This window comes from Tachyglossus aculeatus, chromosome 4 (assembly GCF_015852505.1).
Source record: "Tachyglossus aculeatus isolate mTacAcu1 chromosome 4, mTacAcu1.pri, whole genome shotgun sequence".
Taxonomy (NCBI): Eukaryota; Metazoa; Chordata; class Mammalia; order Monotremata; family Tachyglossidae; genus Tachyglossus; species Tachyglossus aculeatus.
The window spans coordinates 109,850,454-109,871,455 of NC_052069.1; the positions used below are offsets into that span (position 1 = coordinate 109,850,454).

General features: G+C 49.1%; 1 protein-coding gene across 1 annotated transcript in view; it reads right to left on the reverse strand.

The window, feature by feature from the left end:
- The window catches only part of RXRA (retinoid X receptor alpha), a 292,947-nt gene that overhangs the window by 86,585 nt on the left and 185,360 nt on the right, over positions 1–21,002 (reverse strand). Inside the window, exon 3 of the mRNA XM_038745913.1 lies at positions 2,689–2,936. Within this exon, the coding sequence (XP_038601841.1) occupies positions 2,689–2,936 (248 nt within the window). The remainder of the gene's footprint in view (positions 1–2,688; positions 2,937–21,002) is intronic.

The window sequence follows — 21,002 nt, forward strand, 5'->3', positions numbered from 1 at the left end:
ACTCTGATCTGCCCCTCCTGAAAGAAGCCTTCCTGGATTTAGCATGTGAGGTGATGACTGCCCCTCAACCCCTCCATAACTGACCAGTGGCCACACTACCTGAAAGGCCATCTCCAAACCATCCACAAAAGGAAATGCTCTGTGCCCACCCCTCGGGCTTCCACTGGAACGGAAGCTCTCTGAGGGCAAGGCATGTATTTCTAGAGAACCACCAAACCCAGGAGGGCTCCGTGGTCCACACAAATTGTACACTCCCAAGTGCTTAGTACAGTGCTCTGCACGGAGTAAGCGCTCAATAAATATGATGGACTGAATGAAATTGAAGACAGGGGTGTTTTGCTCATTCTGGTCTCAGCTGGGGATATGCTGACAGGTTCCCTTTCCAAGGTTTTCCCCACAAGGGCTGAACCACAGGCTGATCCAAAGCAAACCAGGATCCAAAATGGGGATTAAGACTGTGAGCCCACCGTGAGACAACCTGATCACCCTGTAACCTCTGCAGCGTTTAGAACAGTGCTTTGCACATAGTAAGCGCTTAATAAATGCCATCATTATTATTATTATTAAATGGCAGCTCCAATCCCCAGTACCTTGAGGAGGCAGGATGGGAGGCAAGGCAGGACAGGGAGGCAATGAGCTGTTCAGCAGATCACTCCGTACAAACCATCTGTCCAGATGTGTGCACGTCTCCCCCATTAGCACAAACGCGAGCACTGGGGTGGGGAGTAGCGAGGGGCGGGGTGTGGAAGGGGGAGCAGCTCTGCCAGCCTAGCAGAGACACGGCTGCTTGTTCCATCAAACATCATTAGGAAATTGCCTGCCAGATGTTCATCACATCTCTATTAGCGCACGGGCCCTGAAACTAGCAACAAATCACTATTATTCCACAGTAATTGCTTAGTGTAGAGATAATCCCAAGAAAATCTTCCGGGGAGGAGCATCTGAAGCCCCATCCGCCCTGTCTGGGCTTTGGCTTCCTGCTTTCACTCATCACACAGAGGGCTAAATCTTGGGGGAAAACAGGTGGGCTTTCTCAGCCTGCCAAGAAGGGGCAGGAAATGGTAGAATCTAGAAGATGAGAGGAGTAATACTACTACTACTAATAATAATAATAATATTCATTAAGCATTTACTGTGTTTCCAGCACTGTTCTAAGTGCTGGGGAAGATGTGAGTCAATCGGGTCAAACACAGTCCCTGTCCCACATGGGGTTCACAGTGTAAGTATAAGGTATGTTTGCGCAATTTTGTCTGGAGCCCAGGCCAGTAGTCCATGTAAGAACGAGCTTTAAAAACACAGGGTGAGGTGTGTGAGAGAGGGGCAGTGGGGGAAAGAAGGGAGAAAAGTGAAAGAAAAGAGGTGGAGTGACAACCCATATTTCCCATTTGCCCTCCCCTCTAATGATAAATACATAATAATAATTGTGGTATTTGTTAAGCGCTTACTTTTCATTCAATCGTATTTATTAAGCGCTTACTATGTGTAGAGCTCTGTACTAAGTGCTTGGGAAAGAACAATACAACAATAAACAGTGGCAATCCCTGCCCACAATGAATGTGCCAGACAATGGACTAAGGGCTGGGGTAGATACAAGGTAATTGGGTGAGACACAGTCCCTGTCCCACATTGTTTTAATCTCCATGTTACTGATGAGGTAACTGAGGCACAGAGAAGTTAAGTGACTTGCCCAAGGTCACACAGCAGACAAGTGGCAGAGGCAGCATTAGAAACCAGGTCCTCCTGATTTCCAGGTCTGTGCTCTACCCATTAGGCACACTGCTTCTCTACGTTGACTATGCACCTGATTCATAAACTGTGAGCCCCTCGAGGGTCTGTGTTAATTCCCACTTGTATACTCCTTCCCGGAGCTTAGTACGGTGCTCTTCATATAGTAAGCATTTAACAAATCCTTTTATTACTACCTCTTGAGCACTTTCATCCTTACCCCAGTCCCATAGCACTGGGGTGTCTGCTCCCCCTGTAGCCTATAAGCGCTTTGTGGACAGGGATCATGATTAATAACTCTGTTGCATTTTACTTTCCCAAGCACTGAGTACAGTGCACTGCACACAGTAAACACTCAATAAATAGCACTGGCTGATTGTTGATGTTTTTTAATGGCATTTGTTAAATGCCTACTATGTTCCAGGAACTGTACTAAGTTCTGGGGTAGGTACAGTTTGGACACAGTCCCTGTCCACATAAGGCTCACAGTCATCATCATCATCATCAATCGTATTTATTGAGCGCTTACTGTGTGCAGAGCACTGTACTAAGTGCTTGGGAAGTACAAGTTGGCAACATATAGAGACAGTCCCTACCCAACAGTGGGCTCACAGTCTTAATCCCCATTTTACAGATAGGGAAACTGAGGCAAAAAGTTTAGTGACATTCGTAGGGTCAGACAGGACACAAGTGGTGGAACAGGAATTAGAATCTAGGTCCCTCTGATTCCCAGGCCCATGCTCTATCCCCAAGGCCATGCTGCTTCTCTGATTGACTGGTTGGAGGCAAGAGCAGAGAGGGGGAGAAGGAAGAGAAGAATGTTAGGAATGGTTGTGAAGAGGGTCAGCCTGGGGGCCCAGTATGAACAGTGGCTGACATTGTACTCTAGAGTCTCCGGAAGTCATCTGCCATGCAGATCCCGCCAACCTCTGTCCCTGCTGTCCCCCAGCCGCTGTCACTCACCTGAGGGCTGCCCGTGCCAAATCCAAGGGTGGGGGTCGTGGGGACCGACATCGAGTGTGGCCCCATGGGGGAGCTAATGACGGAAAACGGGGGTCCCATGCCATTGATGGGAGAGCTGAGGGTGCTGATGGGTGACCCCAGGGAGGAGCCGATGCCAGGGCCGAGGGATGGATGGAGGGAGGGTGCCGCCATGGGCCCCCGGCCGGTCGGGGAATTCAGGGACGTGGAATTGACCTGGGTGGAAAAATCTGCAAGACACAAAGGGGAAAGCAAACATTAGCTGGAGAACTTTGGATGGAGCGCTCTGCTGCTTGTCCACCATCAGGGCTGTCTCCATGGCCCGAGGCCACACGGGACCTCCCTCCACACCAGTCCCCACGAGCACTGGCCACAACGGAGCTGAGCGGAGCCATCACCCGGACCCACACCCAGTGCTCTCGGGGCGGCAGCCGCCTGCCAACAACTTCCTCCTTTGATTTTTTCCCCCCCGCTGGCCCCATGCTTTGGGGTTTGAGGCTGGGCCCGAGGTCAGGTCGGGTGGAAAAACAATATTTACCTCTACTATCTGTGTGTTTCTAAGATGCTATCTGAGTTGAGAGCCCATAGTGATAATCGGGCAACTACTCCAGCCCTTCAACATCCAATGAACAGAAAGAGCGTCACTATATGCTACAAAATATGGAATGCAATACAATGAGGAAGCGGTGCGGCCTACCGGATAGAGCATGAGCTTCAGAGTCAGAAGGACCTGGGTTCTAATAGTGGTTCTGTCACTTGTCTACTCTGTGTCCTTGGGCGTGTCACTTAAGTTCTCTGTGCCTCAGTTACCCATCAGAAAAACGGGGACTTAAGACTGTGAGCCCCACGTGGGACACGGATTGTGCCCAACCTTATTAACTTCTATCTATCCCAGCTGTTAGTCCAGTGCCTGGCACATAGTAAGCGGAAGTAGCATGGCCTAGTGGTTAAAGCCCAACCTGAGAGGCAGAAGGATCTGGGTTCTAATCCTGGCTCTGCCCCTTGTCTTCTGTGTAACCTTGGGCAAGTCACTTAAATTTTCTGTGCCTCAGTTACCTCATCCAAAAAATGGGGATTTAGATGGTGAGCCCCATGTAAGACAGGCACTGTTTCCAAACTGACTAGCTTGTATCAACACCAGTGCTTAGAACAGTGCTTGAGACATAGTAAGTGCTTAACATATACCATAAAACACCCCAAAAAACAAATACCATCAAAACAATACATGTAGCTGTAATGTGGAGGAAGTGGGGCTCATTCCCCAGAGAGACAGGAAGTCAGGGGTCAGAAGCAAGAGTTTGAGCACCCCTAGAACGACCCACTGCTGCCAGGAGTCAAGGGATTGTGGGATTGGAGGGAGGAGGGATGCCAAGCAGGGTCCAGGTGATTTCTATTGTAACTCTGGAGGGCTCAGGGGCTTGGATTTTAATGCATCAGTGAGCAGAAAACGCCAACGGTCTAAGCCAGCTCGCCTAGTGGGGCCGAAGAAAACCAGGAGTGGAAAAGCTCCAGTCTCCGGGCAGCTCTTATCATCTGAGAATTAGTCCTTCCCAATTAAAAATGAAACAGGGTGATGTGGTGTGTGAGAGGGACGGCGAGAGATTACTAGGGCGAACACACAAGCATGTCTCAAGAAGCCCTTTTAAGTGGCAAGGAGTTTTATGGGCAGGCGTATTTGCGTTCGCCATGTATTTGCAATAGTTTTTAGATGTGGATCTGTGTGTGGGTAAAATATGCATGTGGAGGAGCTGTTTCTAAGCGTCACTGGGTATACGGTATTTGTATAGAGGCGTGTGGATGGCATGTACCATCAGAGTGTGGGGAGGCTGAGGTGTGGGAGTGAGGCTTTTCCTCTTGTTCAGTGCCTTTTATCTGCAGGTTTCAAAGCTCTCTCCAAGCACTAATTATATCTCCAAGCCCTCTAGCAACTTAGAAGCAGAGCAGAGCAGAGCAGAGACTGTTCATTGTGGGGAGGCAAGAGGAGAGTACTGTTTGCTTCAGCCCCGGCCTCTGAGGGTGACCCCAAATTAGACGTTTGGGGTACAAAGGAGGGCAAAGGGAAGGGTGGAGACAGCGGAGGGAGATACAAGAGGGGAACTGCATGTGTGAGAGGTTGGTACTGCGGTGGGAGTAGATTTTAGACAGGATACACAGAATGTGCAGGATACACAGGCCAGGAATGTGTCTGCTTAGTGTTACATTATACTCTCCCGATCACTTAGTACACTGCTCTGCACACAATAAGCACTCAATAAATATGACTGACTGACCCACTGACTGGCCATGTTTGATTTTGGGGATGACTGTCCAGTTTATGGATTAACCCATTTATGGATTTCTTCTCCAGTCACCAGCCTTTCCCTGAGAACTCACAAGAAGACATGCTACTTGGAGCTGGGGGTTGTTTATCTTGGCCCCCTCTAAGTCTGTCTAGGTTCCACTAGTCCCAGGACAAGTCTGAATTTACCCAGAAAGTCCCTCTGCCTCCACTCCTCCCCCCATCTCGGGAGATTCTCTGGGAGGATCCAAGGAGGAAAGGTCCCCTCTGACCATATTTCTGATCCTGCTGTGTGGGTGTTGGGGAATGTGAGTCGAGTGGAGGGAGGAGGGGATGTTCCCCTTGTTATGCCCAGCCTCTGCGTCCTTCTGAAAATGGACTGCGGCAAAGAGGAGGATGTCCCGAGTTCTGTGAATGAGCTGAATTTCCTCCCGGGTGGCGTCTCCCGTCATTTCCCTTTCATCGCTCTGAACTGGGATTCAACTCTCACTGTTGGGAGTTTCGGCCTGCTGCCCTCAGACCGGCTGTCCAAGGGAAGAGGTGAAGCCTCCTCCCTTCTCCACCCCTTCGCCGGCACCCCTCCAGCCAACATCCCCTCCCCTCCTCCTCTTCCTCTTCCTTCTCCCTTGGGACCCCCAAACGATATAAAAATAGACTCTAAATTGAAGGAGTGGGGAGGACACGCAGCCATTTCTGCCACATTTCCTCATCCCGTCACGTGAGGAGCAGCCCAAGAAGCTCCTCTTTGTTCAGAGGAGCTGGGGGTCACCCTCATGGGCAGCTCTTGGCCAGCAGCTGTTGGAAGAGGACTCCTGGGGCCTCCAGAGGCAGGAGAAAGAACCTCGTCCATCCAGCTTGTCCGGCTTCCGGACGTGCGCTTATTTTTGTTTGGGGCTGAGTGAGAGGGATGGAGAATGTCGATGCTACGAAACGACCAACCTGTCAAACTAAACTGAAACCCTTGGATCTTTCCCTGGATCTTAATGATGGAGGTGGTGAAATTATTCATTCTTTCATTCAGTCATATTTATTGAGGGCTTACTGATGACAGTATTTGTGATTTTGGTATTTGTTAAGCACTTACTATGTGACAGGCACTGTACTAAGTGCTGGGGTAGATACAAGATAATTGGTTTGGATGCAGTCCCTGTCCCACAGATGGCTCCCAGTCTCAATCCCCATTTTCCATATGAGGTAACAGAGGCACAGAGAAGTTAAGTGACTTGCCCAAGGTCACACAGCAGACATGCAGAAGAGCCGGAATTAGAGTCCCGGTCCTTCTGATTCCCAGGCCCATACTCTAGGCCACGCCGGCTTCTTATTCTATGCTGAGCACTGTACTAGACGCTTGAGAGAGAACACTACAGGAAAGTTGGTAAGGCATGTTCCCCGACCCCAAGAGGTTCACCATCTAGAGGGGGGACAGACACTGAAATACATTTTTAATGGTGGAATGGAAGAGCAGAGGGATAAGTGCTTAAGAGCTGTCCTCTTTCTTGCTTAGGATTTAAATAGCATCAACAGGAACTTCCCCACTGGGAAGGGAAAGTAGAAGAGGAAGGGAGAAAGTAGGAATCTGATGAAACAATCAGGTCAGGTTCTCCAAAGGAGAGAGGACAATACTGTGGCTTTCTCCCTCATCTCCCTGCTACTAAGGCTGGAGGGAAGTTGAAGGCAAAAGTGGGGACAGAACTAGCACTTCTGGAGGTTCTGCCCTGGACGCTTCCTTCTCCTTGACTTACTCTCTTCACTGCCTGCTTCCTAGTAACATGACTCGGCATAAAACTTAAAAACAAAACACCAAAAAAAACCCCAAGTCACTAGGGGAAGGAAAGGGGAAGAGCGGAAGTCTACACGATGCTTCTTAGTGAATGTGTAGAGCTTACACAAGCTCCACCCTTGACCCCCCACCTTCCTGGACACCCAGTTCCAGAAAATAATGGGGAGCCTCTTTGTTCCATGCCACTGCTTCAGGAGTGCTGGCCCTGTGTCCCGGCTCTGGGGTGGAGAAAAAGCTGGAAAAGCAAAGGGCATGGACAATCTCGACGGGGGAAGAAAACAGCAAAGGCCAGACTGACAGAGTGGGGCTTTGGGGATCCGAAGAGGGGTGGATTCGGGGGATGGGCTTCGGGCTCACTCCACAGCAAGGGACCATGTGATGACTGGCTTCTAATGCTGCCAGTGCTTCAGACTCCGAACTCAGCCAGTTGAGAGCTGGAAACCCATCCTCAAGAGTCCATGAACGCATTTTGTCCCCTATCCACATAGGTATAAAAGCCAACATTTGGAAAACCTGTACTCAGACCAAAATGGCCACAGAGTGCTCGTCTTTCCTACACAGACCTGTGACCAGACTGAAGGGACAGTGAGGAAAGCCAGAAGTGAAATCTCCTCTTCTTCCATTCCCACAATAACCCAGCACTGAACATGTGTGCTTGTGTTCTCGTTCTCATGTTCTCTCTCTCTCTCTCCCCCAACCCTTCTCCCCCCACCCCCACCGCTGGGCAGCATGTCATTGGATACGGTGCATTTTACCCAGTGGGAGCTCAATAAATACTACTACTACTCCTGCTATGAATATAAGTGGCAGCAGTACCCTACTCCCCTGTGACGAAGCTGAAGGCTCTCTAAACCATTGTTTTCTCGATCTGACTTCTACATAGGCAGGCCCTCTGACCCTCCAACACAGCTACAGCAGACCACAGTTCTGCTGGAGGCCCATGGGATGGGGGCTTCACACAGAAAAGATGCCACTGGGCTGACTCACCAGGGTGTCCCGTGGACACCCTGACTATACCCTGAACCAGAGGCCTAAGAACCTAAGCATGCTCCCAAGAAGGAAGTATAGAGCAGGGGCCTAGGAGTCAGAAGAATCTCAGTTCTAATCCCAGCACCACAACTTGTATGTGGTGTGACCTTGGGTAAGTCACTTCACTTCTCTGTGAATCAGTTATGTCATCTGTAAAATAGGGATTCAGATCCATGTGGAACATGGACTGTCCAAACTGATGAGCTTGTATCTACTCCAACACTTAGTACAGGGTGTGGCACATAGTAAGTGCTCAACAAATACCACAAAAAAAGCGGGACTGTATGCCATGGCACCTGCTCCCCTGACTAAGAAGGGATCCTTAAACCCCACTGCCACTCAGGAAGCTCCCGTGGTATGCTGCAGGGAGGCCCAGCACTCTGCCCTCCCACCAAGGTAGAAGTAACAGGATTACAAGCCCGGAGAAAAAGAGTTCTCTCCCCACCAGAGCAGTCACATTCAACCTCCCAGGCAACAGCTAGAAACTAGATCCTCAGGCATCTTGGGACAAAAGGGAAGGGATTAAAGCCTGAAAAGCAGAGCTGGAGCTGAAGAGGCTCAATCCAATGCCCAGCATCTTCCCAGGGGCTGGCCTTGTCCGCCCCCTCCAGCCGCAGTGACCCAATGCAGGGGACACCCAATGCCTGGCACGTGCCCATTGAGCCCATCCATCTGGGAAAGGCAGAAAGTGGAGGCCCCCGGGGGAGAGAAGCGGGGGGGAGAGCCCAACTGGCCGAGCACAGCCCTGCCTGTGGGTGAACTGGGTGAACGACACAGCCGGATCCTGGGGGTGTTTGGCAGGACAGGGGACCAGGTCCTCCCTGAGCCGACTTGGTGGTGGGGCCCAGAGGCAGTGCGGTACAGTGAGCATCTCCCTGGAGAGACAGGAATGCAAATGCCGGGAGGTGACTCCAACCACTGTAGAATCTCAGGAGGCCTGTTGCTGTGTAGGAGGGGGAGAAATTGGGAGCCTAGCCTCACTGTCCCAAGCCAGCAACTCTGGGATGGGCTGAGGCCTCTATTTCCAGGGACATCTGCCTCAGGAAGTCAGTACTGAGGTTACCCCATTGGAGGGGCTGGGAGGATGGGACCTGGGCTGGGTTTCTACCCTGCCAACACAAGGCCAGCTGAAGGATCCCAGATTCACCAGGAATCTCCTTCAGAGCAAGGAAGAAGAGCAATAAGTCAGGAGGCGACACGTGAGAGGAAGAAGCATTTGAGGATAGGAAAAGCAGGGTTCTCCAGAGGTCTTGCCCTTTGGGACTGTATTCATGTCTCAAGGCCCTGGTGCAAGCCACCCTCCCCAGGCCAGGGAGAAGATCCTTGGCCTCAGTATCTGATTGAGGACTTGAGCTGAGCTGAAAACCCTCTTCTGCCCTGACAAAGCTCAAACCCACCGCTGGGCAGACCCTTCTCCCTCCAGTTGCGGGCTAGGAGCCCAACATACAGCACAGCTCCCTCTCCCCACCCCAACGTCTGCATTGGCTCATCCTGTTTACACGCCAACTTCCAGAGCAGACGCTTTCCCAGGCACCAAGTGAGGAACTGGGTGTGTTTTCTCCAGTGGGTCTGGAGAGAGGATTTTTATGCCAGGAAAGGAATTTTTTTTCTCTCCTGCAAAGAAAAGAGCAATCTTCGAGGATTCCTATGGGTGCAGGCAGCTTTGGATTTTCTGGGGGGGGGGGGGGGGGGGGGGGGGGGGCTTATCGGTCCCACGGCTCCTGTCCCCCTGATAGTGCCATAATGACGATGTCGTTATTAATAATCATACTTTGAACTCTGCAGGCCCCTTTCATTAGCCAATCCCAAAGCCCTTTATCTGATTCAAGCCTCTGGTTCCCCGACTTTGATGCTGGGTGTGTTCCGAGCCCGTGAAGAGAGGGGACCAGATGACACAGAAACCAGAGAGCTTACGTCTCTGGCAGGGGTCCCCTCCCCTTCACCTATAGGTCCTGGAGAAGACGCTGACAAAGTCAAATCAGGGGTGGCATTTGTCCTGCACTTCCCTGCTCTGCTTTTCACTGGAGGGCCCTTGTCCTGGGTGACCTAGCCCCAAAGCGAGGTCAAGCCCTGCCCCCTCACCTGCAGAAGCAGGACACCTTTGCTGGGGGCTACCAAGAAATTCTATTGGCAGGCAGTTGCTGGCTTACCAGAGAACAACCAGTGGCACTCACCTCATGCTAACCTCAGCATGCAAATGGCTCTTGAGTTGGTAGCTTTTAGTCGGTAACTTTTAACTTTGGCTGGGTGGGAGGTTTGAAAAGGGAAAACAAAGTGTTCCACGTTGAGACTGTCTCCCCCTGGAACACTCATACGTCACCCCGAACTCACATCCACCCTAGTGCTTAGTACAGTGCCTGACACATAGTAAGCACTTAAATACCACAATTATTATCATTATTATTATTATTACATCTGTTCCTCTCTCTCTGCCTTCCCTACAGCTACCACAATACAAATTTCAACCCCAACACTGTCTTAGATGATGATGTTGGTATTTGTTAAGCACTTACTATGTGCCAAGCAATGTTGTAAGCGCTGGGGGGGGGATACAAGGTAATCAAGGTTGTCCCACGTGGAGCTCACAGTCTTAATCCCCATTTTACAGATGAGGGAACTGAAGCACAGAGAAGTTAAGTGACTTGCCCAAAGTCACACAGCTGACAAGTGGTGGAGCCGGGAATAGAACCCATGACCTCTGACTCCCAAGCCCGTGCTCTTTCCACTGAGCCACTGGTTTCCCAGATCCAGCCTTTTCTCTCTTCAGTTCCTCTCAGGCATAGCTGTACGAATCATCTTCTGAAAGGTCAATCAGAATCCAGCACACCCCTCTTCAGAAGCCTTAGATGACTTCCCATTGCTCCTTGACTAAAACACAACTTCCTGACATGATGTATCAGCTTTAACTAATTGGTTCTCTTATTTCTCTAAATTCCTCTTCCATGCTCTTCACCCTTCCCAAGAAAATCTCCCAACTGGCCCTCATGATTTTAAGAAACCAGTCAGGCAGTCAGTAAATTAGTCCATCTAAAGGTCTTTATTTCCTTATCAGCACTACCTTAGCTAGAGCTTTTAAAGAAGAGGGGCTCACTCTGCCTTCAGGGGCTTTCCAACACCCCCAAATCACCAAAGTAAACCCAGCAGCTGCCTCCAGTCCTTCTGAATTAATGTAAACCCTTCCTCAGCATCGGTGCATATATTTTTATTCATTTGTACATTTAATTATATCTATTCTTTCATTCATTCAATTGTATTTATTGAGCACTTACTGTGTGCAGAGCACCGTACTAAGTGCTTGGAAAGTACAAGTCGGCAACATATAGAGACGGTCCCTACCCAACAACGGGCTCACAGTCTAGAAGGGGGAGACAGACAACAAAACAAAACATCTTTTCGGATCACTCTGTTTGAAAATGTTATTCCTAACTCCTCTACTAAAGTGAAAGCTCCTTAGGGGCAGGGAATGGCTTACTTCTTTTTGATGTGCTTTCTCATTTAGCTCACTGCATTTCACCCAGTAGGTGATCAAAAAATACGATTCCCACTATTACATACTACAGGAGAAACAAGGCACAAGTGCCAGACAACCCAAGTGGGAAAATACAGACAAGTAAATGCAATAATTATGAGACAAATTTGACAAGGAAAAGGGTGGGTTACAGATTGCACCATTGGGTTCTGCCATTGGTTGTTGCCATGGCCTAGTGGAAAGGGCATGGGCCTGGGAACCAGGGGACCTGAGTTCTAATCCTGTCTCTGCCACTTGCCTGGGTGGTGAAGTTGGCCAAGTCACTTCAATTCTCTGGGTTTCGGTTTTCTCATCTGTAATTTGGGGGTGAAACATTTGTTCTCCCTCCCCCTTAGGCTGTGTGCCCCAATGTGGTACAGGAACCATGCCTGGCCTGATTATCTAGTGTCTGCCCATTCTTTTAGCACAGTGCTTGGCCCATAGTCAGCCCTTAACAAATGTCACAATTACTAATTATTGGTGGGTTCAACAGAGAAAGAAACCTTCCTGCAAGAAGTGGGCCTTAAATTGCAATTTAAAGGAGGCAGTGATTTGGAGGACAGAGACACTGGAAATGATTCTTCAAGTCATCCAAATCGGGAGATATTTTGTCATTTTCTCAAGGCCTTTTTGTTTTTAAAGGGAATTCCTGATGTAAACTTTGAAAGGGCAGAAATTCCCTCCTAATCTCTGCTGGTCTCCTCAGCCTTTCTGGATGAAGTCTCCCCGGAGAGATGGAGGGGGAGAGACTGGGGGACGGAGAGGCAGAGGGAAAAAGGGAGAGACAGAACATGGGAAGCAAAAATCAGACCTCATCAAAGTCCTGGCCAGCACCTAGTGACTGACACCCCGAAGTAGGTCATTGGTATCGCTGTGAAATCAAAGCTGCATGCAAGGAGAAAGGAGGCCAGAAAACACTGAGGGCTGCCCAGGACTTCCCCACTGCTCTCCCCACACCCGCCTGGCCACCCCACCCAGGAGGATGAGTGCCTGTGGCTGCCTTTGATAAGTGTGCAGCCTTGCAAAGAGCTAACCCTTTGAGCCCCGAGGCAGGAAGCGAGAGTGGCTTTGCGGGCCTCAGCCTCAGATTTGGGGGTGGGGACCGGGGACGGGGGAGCCCCCACCACCTAAGGCCCTCTCGGGCCTCTCGCGCCCTCCTGATGCCTAATGTGGCCAGGAGGGGAGGGGGATCGGAAGGCAGGAAATGCCAGGGCAGGGGCCCCACTCCCTTCCGTAAACACCTGGCCCTGGTTCAGAAATTGCAGGAAGATCCTACCCCTCCGCACCTCCCCCCGTGATCCTCCTCGAGGAAGATTACAACTGACTTTGTCCACACACTCAGAACCCACCGGTTTAGCCCACGTTACTCAGTCCCGCTGAGGTCCCGACTCCCAGGGCCCGGAGCCAGCAGAAAGTTAGGGGTTCCCCCGGCACAGTCCCCATGCACTCCAAAACAGGAAAGGGAGCTGAGGATCACTTGAACATTAACCCTCAGGGCTATCTCCACATGCAGACACAAGGCTGCTCATGTTGCGGCGTTGAAGACATCTTTGCGACCCAACAGCTTGGGCAGGGAGGAGGAAGTGCAGTGAATGTTAGGTGGCACACAGGTGGCCAACCGTTTGTCGATTCACAGGCAGCCCAAGATGATGACCTCTGTTGGGAAACACCCTGAAAAATATCTGGATGTCTATGTAGAGGAGTGGATGCCACATCAGGGTTGAAGAAGGAGGGGTCTGGGCATCACCCCTGCTGTTGCTTTGCACCACCCTTAAAGCAGTAAGTGCCCAGAGATGACCTGGGAAATCAGGATGAGGCTGAGTCAGCAGGCTGTGGAAATCAATCAATGGTATTTATTAAGTGCTTACTATGTGTACAGTACTGTACTAAGCACTTGGGAGAGTATAATGCAAAAGAGTTGGTAGATTCGTTCCCTTCCCACCACGAACTTATAGTCTAGAGGGGAGAGCCAGGTTCAATACATGGGTGAGCACGGATTGGGTCTGTTAAATTGTTATATTGCACTCTCTCAAGCACTTAGTACAGTGCTCTGTACACAGTAAGCATTCAATAAATACCACTAATTGGTGGTTGATTGATTCATCATGAGATTGGTCACTGCTCCCACGTGAACAGCCATTTCCCCTCTATCCTGCCCCTGACCCCCAACATCTGCTCTCCTCCGTTGTGGCTCTCGGTAAAAAAGTCAAAGTTGGTAATTTCTACTCCAAGTATACACATCATCCCGGGTGATAGTGGCCCAGGCTGGCCCTTCCAACCTTCCACTAATCAATCAATCAATGATATTTATTGAGTGCTTACTGTGTGCAGAGCATTGTACTAAGTTCTTGGGAGAATACAACAGACACATTATCTGCCCTCAATGAGCTTAAAGTCTAGAGGGAGAAACAGACATAAAATTAGAGATATGTACATAAGTGCTGTGTGGCTGGGAGGGGGGATGAATAAAGGGAGAACTCAGGGCAACGCAGCAGACAGTGGGAGAAGAGGAAAGGAGGGCTTAGTCAATGAAAGTCTCTTTGTGGAGATGTGCCTTCAATAAGGCTTTAAAGGTGGGGAGAGTAATTGTCTGTAGGATATGAAGAGGGAGGGCATTCCAGGCCAGAGGCAGGATGTGGGAGAGTACAATATAACAGCATTAGCCAACACACTCCCTGCCCCTAACGAGTTTACTGCCTAGTGGATTATGGAAGACATGGGATTTGTGAACGGTCTTCCATAAAGCTGGTTGGGTGGTGGGGAGGTACAGATGGAGAAGCTGCCAGGGACATCTCTTCCTCTGTTGGACCCCTCCAGGAACTGAAACTGAGGCCTGTGACCTGACAGCCAATAGGCCTCAAACAGGACTGGTGGCCCCGGCATTCTCAGAGCCCCCAATGCCTTGTTGTTATAGTGTACTCTCCCAAGGGCTTAGTACAGTGCTTTGTACACAATAAGCACTCAATAAATATGATTGAATGAATGAATGAAAGGGCTCCTCTTTCCCAGAAAGGAGTCCCCAGAGGGCAGGGAAAGGGCTGCCGAGGGAGTGACTGCATCGTCTATCGCCTTGAGTGTGGTGGACAACAGGCAATTGAAGGTCACTCCTGTCTGGGAGACACGCTTTCACACTTCCAGCCAAAGCTGATGTTCTAAGAGGCCGGGGTGGATAAATCCACCACTCAACCGCAAGGCGAAGAGGTAGAGTAGGAGAGGGCTCTGAACTTGTCTCCCAGCCAAGAGTGTGTCCCTCGGGTGAAAGGTCTCAGCTTCCCGAAGAAATCCGGGCACTTAGTGACTACAGTGTCATCAGTTCCCTACATCACGTGGTTTTGTGGATAGAGCACAAGCCTAGGAGTCAGGAGGACCTGAGTTCTAATCCCGTTTCTGCTATATGTCTGCTCTATGACCTTTGGCAAGTCACTTCATTTCTATGGGCCCCAGTTACCTCAACTGCAAAATGGAGATTAAGAATGTGAGCCCCATGTGGGGCAAGGACTGTGTCCTACCTAATTAACTTGTATCTATTCCTAGGTCTTAGAACAGTGCTTGGCACACAGTAAGTGTTTAACAAGTACCATAATTATTTAAATGGTATTTATTTAACCTTGACTGTGTGCAGAGCCCTGGCCTATGTGCTGGCCACCCCAAGGCCCACCTCCCAGCTTCCACCTCCTTTGCGAGGAACCAACCACCTTTCACATCTTTAGAGAGAAAGCCTCCCATTCATCTCTTCTGAAGACTAAACTTCGAAGCGTCACCCCAGCCCTGGAAAAAGCTATAATAATAACAACAATAATTATTCTTATGATTATAATTATGATAATAATTATAATGGTAGCATTTGTTGAGTGCTTACTATGTCCCAATCACTGTACCAAATGCTGGGGTAGATACAAGATAATCAGATGAGAACATAGTCCCTGTCCCAAAAGGCGTTCACAGGGTAAGTATGAGAGAAAATGGGTAATGAATCCCCCATTTTACAGATGAGGAAACTGAGGTACAGAGAAGTTAAGTGGTTTGCCCAAGGTCACCCAGGTCCCCTGTCTCTCAAGCCCTTGCTCATTCCACTAGGTCATGGGGCTGCAAAGAACTGGAGCCCTGTCACTCCTCCTGACAGAACCTGGGCCCAGCCCCGACCTCCTATAAATGTTAGATGGACGTGGCCTCTTACCTCCCCCAGCTCCCCGTTTCGGTTTACTGGGTCACTATCACACTGTGGGAGGGGAGTGTGGAATGAAATTTCAGCACTGATTAGGAAGTTTTCCACTGTAACCCTGTCTGCTCCCCTGAATTTCACTCCCCAAATCTCAACCATTCCACCGAGGCTCAGAGATGGCTTTGAGTCTGTGGACCCTGGGGTAGGGGTAAGTCACAGCAATATGCCAATATCTGTGGCATTTATTAAGCACTTACTATGTGCCAAGCACTGTACTAAGCCCTGGGGTAGATATAAGATGATAAGAATCAATTTCTGTCCCACATGGGGCTTACAGCTTGAGGGGGAGAGAGAACAGACATTTCGGGCCCACTTTTACTGATGAGGGAACTGAGGCATGGAAAAATTAAGTGACCTCCTCAAGGTCACACGGCAGTAGTAGTAGTATTGATTAAGTATTTACCATGTGCAGAACACTGTTCTAAGCACTGGGAATGATTACATAGTTGGGAATTAGAGAAGTAGGCATGTGGAAAAAAAGTAGGCATGTGGAATGGGGATTTGAACCCCACGTCCCCTGACTCCCAGACTCATGCCCTTTGACATATGGCTTTTCATCTGTTTCCTTGCCACATGGCCAGAGAGGATGGGGGTCACCAAGAATGAATGATTCATTCATTCATTCGGTCAATGGTATTTATTGAGCATTTACTGTGTGCAGAGCACTGTACTAAATGCTTGGGAGAGTAGAATACAACAATAAATAGACACATTCCTTGCCTACAAACTTGAGGCAGGCATAGGGGCAGTTAGCTTGCAGCCTGTCTGGGAAATCCACTTTGAGTAGCTCTGTACTAAGTACCAAGGGAAGTCACAGGGGGCAAAATGATCCCCCCCACATCAAGGAGGTGAGAGCCCAGACACAGACCAGCTGAGACACTCAAACCCATGAAGAGTCACAAAGCACAAAAGACAGAACCATCAAAGCTCCCAGAAAAAATAAAAGGAATAGGAAAACTTACATAATGTGCTGCAGAGCAGTGAGGACTAATGGAAAGAGAACAGGCCCGGGGGTCAGAGGACTGGGATTCTAATCTTGACTCTGCCACCAGCCTGCTGTGTGACCTTGGGTAAGTTATTTCACTCCTCTGGACTTCAGTTTCCTTATCTGTTAAATGATTTAGTACTTGTTCTCCCTCCCACTTAGACTTTGAGCATCATGTGGCTCAGAGGCTGTGTCTGACCTGATTAGCTTATATCTACCCCAGCACTTTGAATAATGCTTGACACAGCATAGGCATGTAACAAATACCATAACCTACTGAAAACTCACCTCTTCCAGGAGGCCTTCCCAGACTGAGCCCCCCTTCTCCTCTGCTCCTCCCCTCCCCATCAAACTGACTCACTCCCTTTGCTCTACCCCCCTCCCAGCCCCACAGCACTTGTATATATGTATATATTTATAATTACATAATTAAATGTATTTTTATTAATGTGCATATATCTATAATTCTATTTATTTACAATGATGCTACTGATGCCTGTTTTGATGTCTGTCTCCCCGCTTCTAGACTGTGAGCCCGTCATGGGCAGGGACTGTCTCTCTCTATTGCTGTGTTGTACTACCCAAGCACTTAGTACAGTGTTCTGCACACAGTAAGCACTCAATAAATATGATTGAATGAATGAATAACAATAATGGTATTTTTACTATGAGCTAGGCACTGTGATAAACGTTGTGGTAGATATAAGATGGACACAGTCCCTGTCCCACATGAGGCGTCTAAATCCTCATTTACAGATGAGGTAACTGAGACCCAGAGAAGTTAAGTGACTTGCTCAAGGTCATAAGAAAACAAGCGGCTGAGCTGGGATTATTATTAATAAGTATTCATTATTATTAGTAGAGAGATATCTACCAGCAATGACACTGGGATGACCCAGCAATGTCACTGGGATGACTTGCGTGTCCACAGCTGGACATGGTGATCTAACCCTATTCATGCAGAAAGTGTGCTGGTTGGTTTTCAGAAATTCCTGCATAGGCAATCAGGGTTTCCACCAAGGATCTTAGAAAGAGTAGCCTGGGAAAACCTCTGGGAGGAGCAACAGGGAGATAGGAGGGGGAATTCCCCACTGCAGCTGTGGAAGGGCTCTCTCTCACCCTGGCACTCAGCTGGATAAATGTCAGCCTGTTCGAGATTCATCAGAGAAGAACCCTCCCACTGCAAACTCTCACCCAAACATTCAATCTCGTAAATTATTTTCCTCCCCCACCCCCACCCTCCAATGCCAGCATTCATCCGTGTGAATGCCTGAGCACCAGAAGCAGAAGCAAAAGTGTTGAAAACAAGGCGGAAGATGCTGTTTCCCCCTCGTTTCCAACTTTGTTGTGCAGATCTCTGAGGTAACCAAGTGGAAACTTTAGAAAAAAGAGAAACTCACGGGCACTTCACAAACACCATTCAGTCCCTGGGCCGGTGCATGAAAAGAAAAATCCCTGAGTAAATAAAATAGCCACCACAGAGTCTGAAGACGGGTCCCCAACCCTAAGAATTGTTTGAGGAATTTAGGGTCCGGGGAAATGACTCGAAGCTTGTCACGGGCTGGGTGAATTATCTTATAGAGCACCGAGGAAAATGTAAAGTTAATCACAGGGGAGCTGCATCAGAAATTTCAGATGGTGAAGATGGACGAAAGGTCCATCTTCGGAGAGCTCAACTGACTCCATGAGAATGTTGAAATTAGCATGAAATAGGGTGTTTTTCTCCCTGCTCCCTAAGGCTCACAGAAGACTGGAAGCACCTCAGGATTAAGTGGATTTGCAGGTCAGGGTTTGGATTTGCCTCTGACTGATGGACATCACTGGATCTTGAGTCTAAGGATCTCAAAATGAATTATACACCTTGATTTGTCCAATGGATAGGCCAGGGTGATCGATCAGCGTGATAGGCAGGGAACCTGTCTACCATATTCAGTCGTATTTACTGAGCACTTACTGTATGCAGAGCACTGTACTAAGCGCTTGGGAAGTACAAGTTGGCAACATATTCATTCATTCATTCAATCATATTTATTGAGCACTTACTGTGTGCAGAGCACTATACTAAGCACTTGGGAAGTACAAGTTGGCAACATATAGAGACGGTCCCTACCCAACAACGGGCTCACAGTCTAGAGTACCATATCTGTTACATTGTACTCTCCCAGGTGCTTAGTACAGTGCTCTGCACACAGTAAGCACTCAATAACTATGACTGATTGATTTCTCCAATTTACAAAGGGGTAAAAGACCCTAAAAGATAACTGATCAGTGCAGTGTCACCTGGTGAACAGGTGACAATCTTGGGGACAGAGCTAACCATCCAGGCCAGTGGTAGCATGGCAGGATGCAGTATCCTACACAAGGGGCCTCGGACTCTCCACACATGCATCTTTCACTCTCCAATCAAAATGGCTGTAAGGGGAGTACTTGGGGGTGAATCTCCGGGCTGTCTCTTGACCAAGGGGCCAGCCTGGTCAAACAAATGCAAAGAATTCAGGCAACAGGATGCTTGGGAGGTCTGAGAAGGAGGGAGGAAGAGAGAAAGAGAGACAGGGAGGGAGGGAGGGAGAGAGGGAGGAAAAGAGAAAGGGTGGAGGGGCAAAGGGGAGTAAAGGGAGAGAGAGGAAGGGAGAGAGAGAGGGAGGGGAGGGAGAGAGGAAGAAGAGAGAGAGAGGAAGGGGAGCCAGAGAGAGAGAGGAAGGGGAGAAAGACAGAGGTGGAAGAGAGAGAGAATATGAGAATCCCAGTGAATCCAGTGCCTGGATCGGAGAGCACCAGGAAAGAGACTGGGTGGGGGCAGGAGGAGACCTAGGCCTGAAGTAGGAAGGAACAGAAAGTAAGAAGGTAAACACCAGAGAGGAGGAAGGAACATGTAAGACATTTAGAGAAGGAAAATCTGATCATGAAAGAGAAACCGGGTTAAACGGAGAGTCATCGGAACGTTTGAAACCTAATTGTCTCTGAGATTCGACACTTCAGGAGACAAAAGCATTTTTGGCTGGGGCGGCGGGGTGGGGTGGGGGGAGGGCAGGGGTGGAAGCCAACAAGGATTTTGCTGATAAAGCAAATGTGACTCAATCACACGCTTGTGCAAAGATGTCACAACAGTCCTGAGAAATTACAGGCTCCTATTTCATCCCTCAAGGGTCAGAGCTGTCCCTGCTCTCACAATGCACTCTGTTCTGCTGTCAGTATCTCTCAGCGAGTGCTCCTAATTTACTGGCTGGGAACTCATTGTAGGAGGCGGCAATAATGGATTCAGTGTAAACCGGGCTACTTCCCTGGCTCCCTGGGATGGTTAAGTGAAGTGGGCTGTGTTTGTTTCTGAGGGCCTAGATATAGGGATCCTTTGAAGGTACAAAGAACCCGAACTCTAACTTATTTCTCTTTATTCATTCATTCAATCATATTTATTGAGCACTTACTGTGTGCAGAGCACTGTACTAAGCGCTTCGAAACTAAAATTCAGCAATAGACAATCCCTGACCACACCAGGCTTACAGTCTAGAAGTGGGGAGACAGACATCAAAACAAGTAAACAGGCATCAATATAGATAGAATTATAGATATATACACATCAAAACAAGTATACGGGGATCAACTAGAATTATAGATATATACATATGTATACATCAGTGCTGAGGGTGGGGGGGAAGGGCAAAGGGAGTGAGTCGAGGTGACGCGGAAGAGAGGGGGAGCTGAGGAAAAGGGGGGCTTAGTCTGGGAAGGCCTCTTGGAGGAGGTGAGCCTTCTGTAGGGCTTTGAAGGGGAAAAGAGTGATTGTTTGGTGAATATGAGGAGGTAGGGTGTTCCAGGCCAGACGGTGGGACAGGCAAGATTGAGGCACAGTGGGAAGTTTAGCACCAGAGGAGCAGAATGTGAGGGTTGGGATGTAGAAGGAGAGAAGGGAGGTGAGGTAAGAAGGGGTAAGGTGATGGAGAGCTTTGAAGCCGATAGTGAGGAGATGACTTTAATTTTCCATCTTACTGTGGGTGAACGCTAGGCAATTTGTGATCCTGGGAGAAAGGAAAAAGTGGGGCTGGGTTATCTGCCAATCAGTCAATCAATCAATGGCATTTACTGAGCACTTACTGTGTGCAGAGCACTGTACTAAGTGCTTGGGAGAGTACAATACAATAGAGTTGAGAGACACTCATCTATCTCTGTTGCTGGTCAGCTGGTAGCTCTCTTGGGGTCCCTTCCAGTTGGCTTCCCTCTGGTTCTGTATAAATTATCCCTGTCCCCAGCCTCTTGGCATCCCTCCCTCGCCCCTGTCCCTCTTCCCTGGACAAAGCAAAGCAGAGAACTTACATTGCTTGCCCAGTTCACCTGTTCCAGAAACCCTCCTGTGTCCAAACAACCCAGGGTCTCTGGGGCCATGAATCACTGGCTTTTCAGATAGAGATGTGGCTTTAAAGAACTGCATCCCTAGTCTTTGTGGATTCTCTAGACTCTAAGTCATTTTTGGGTAGGGAATGTGTCTGCCAACTGAAG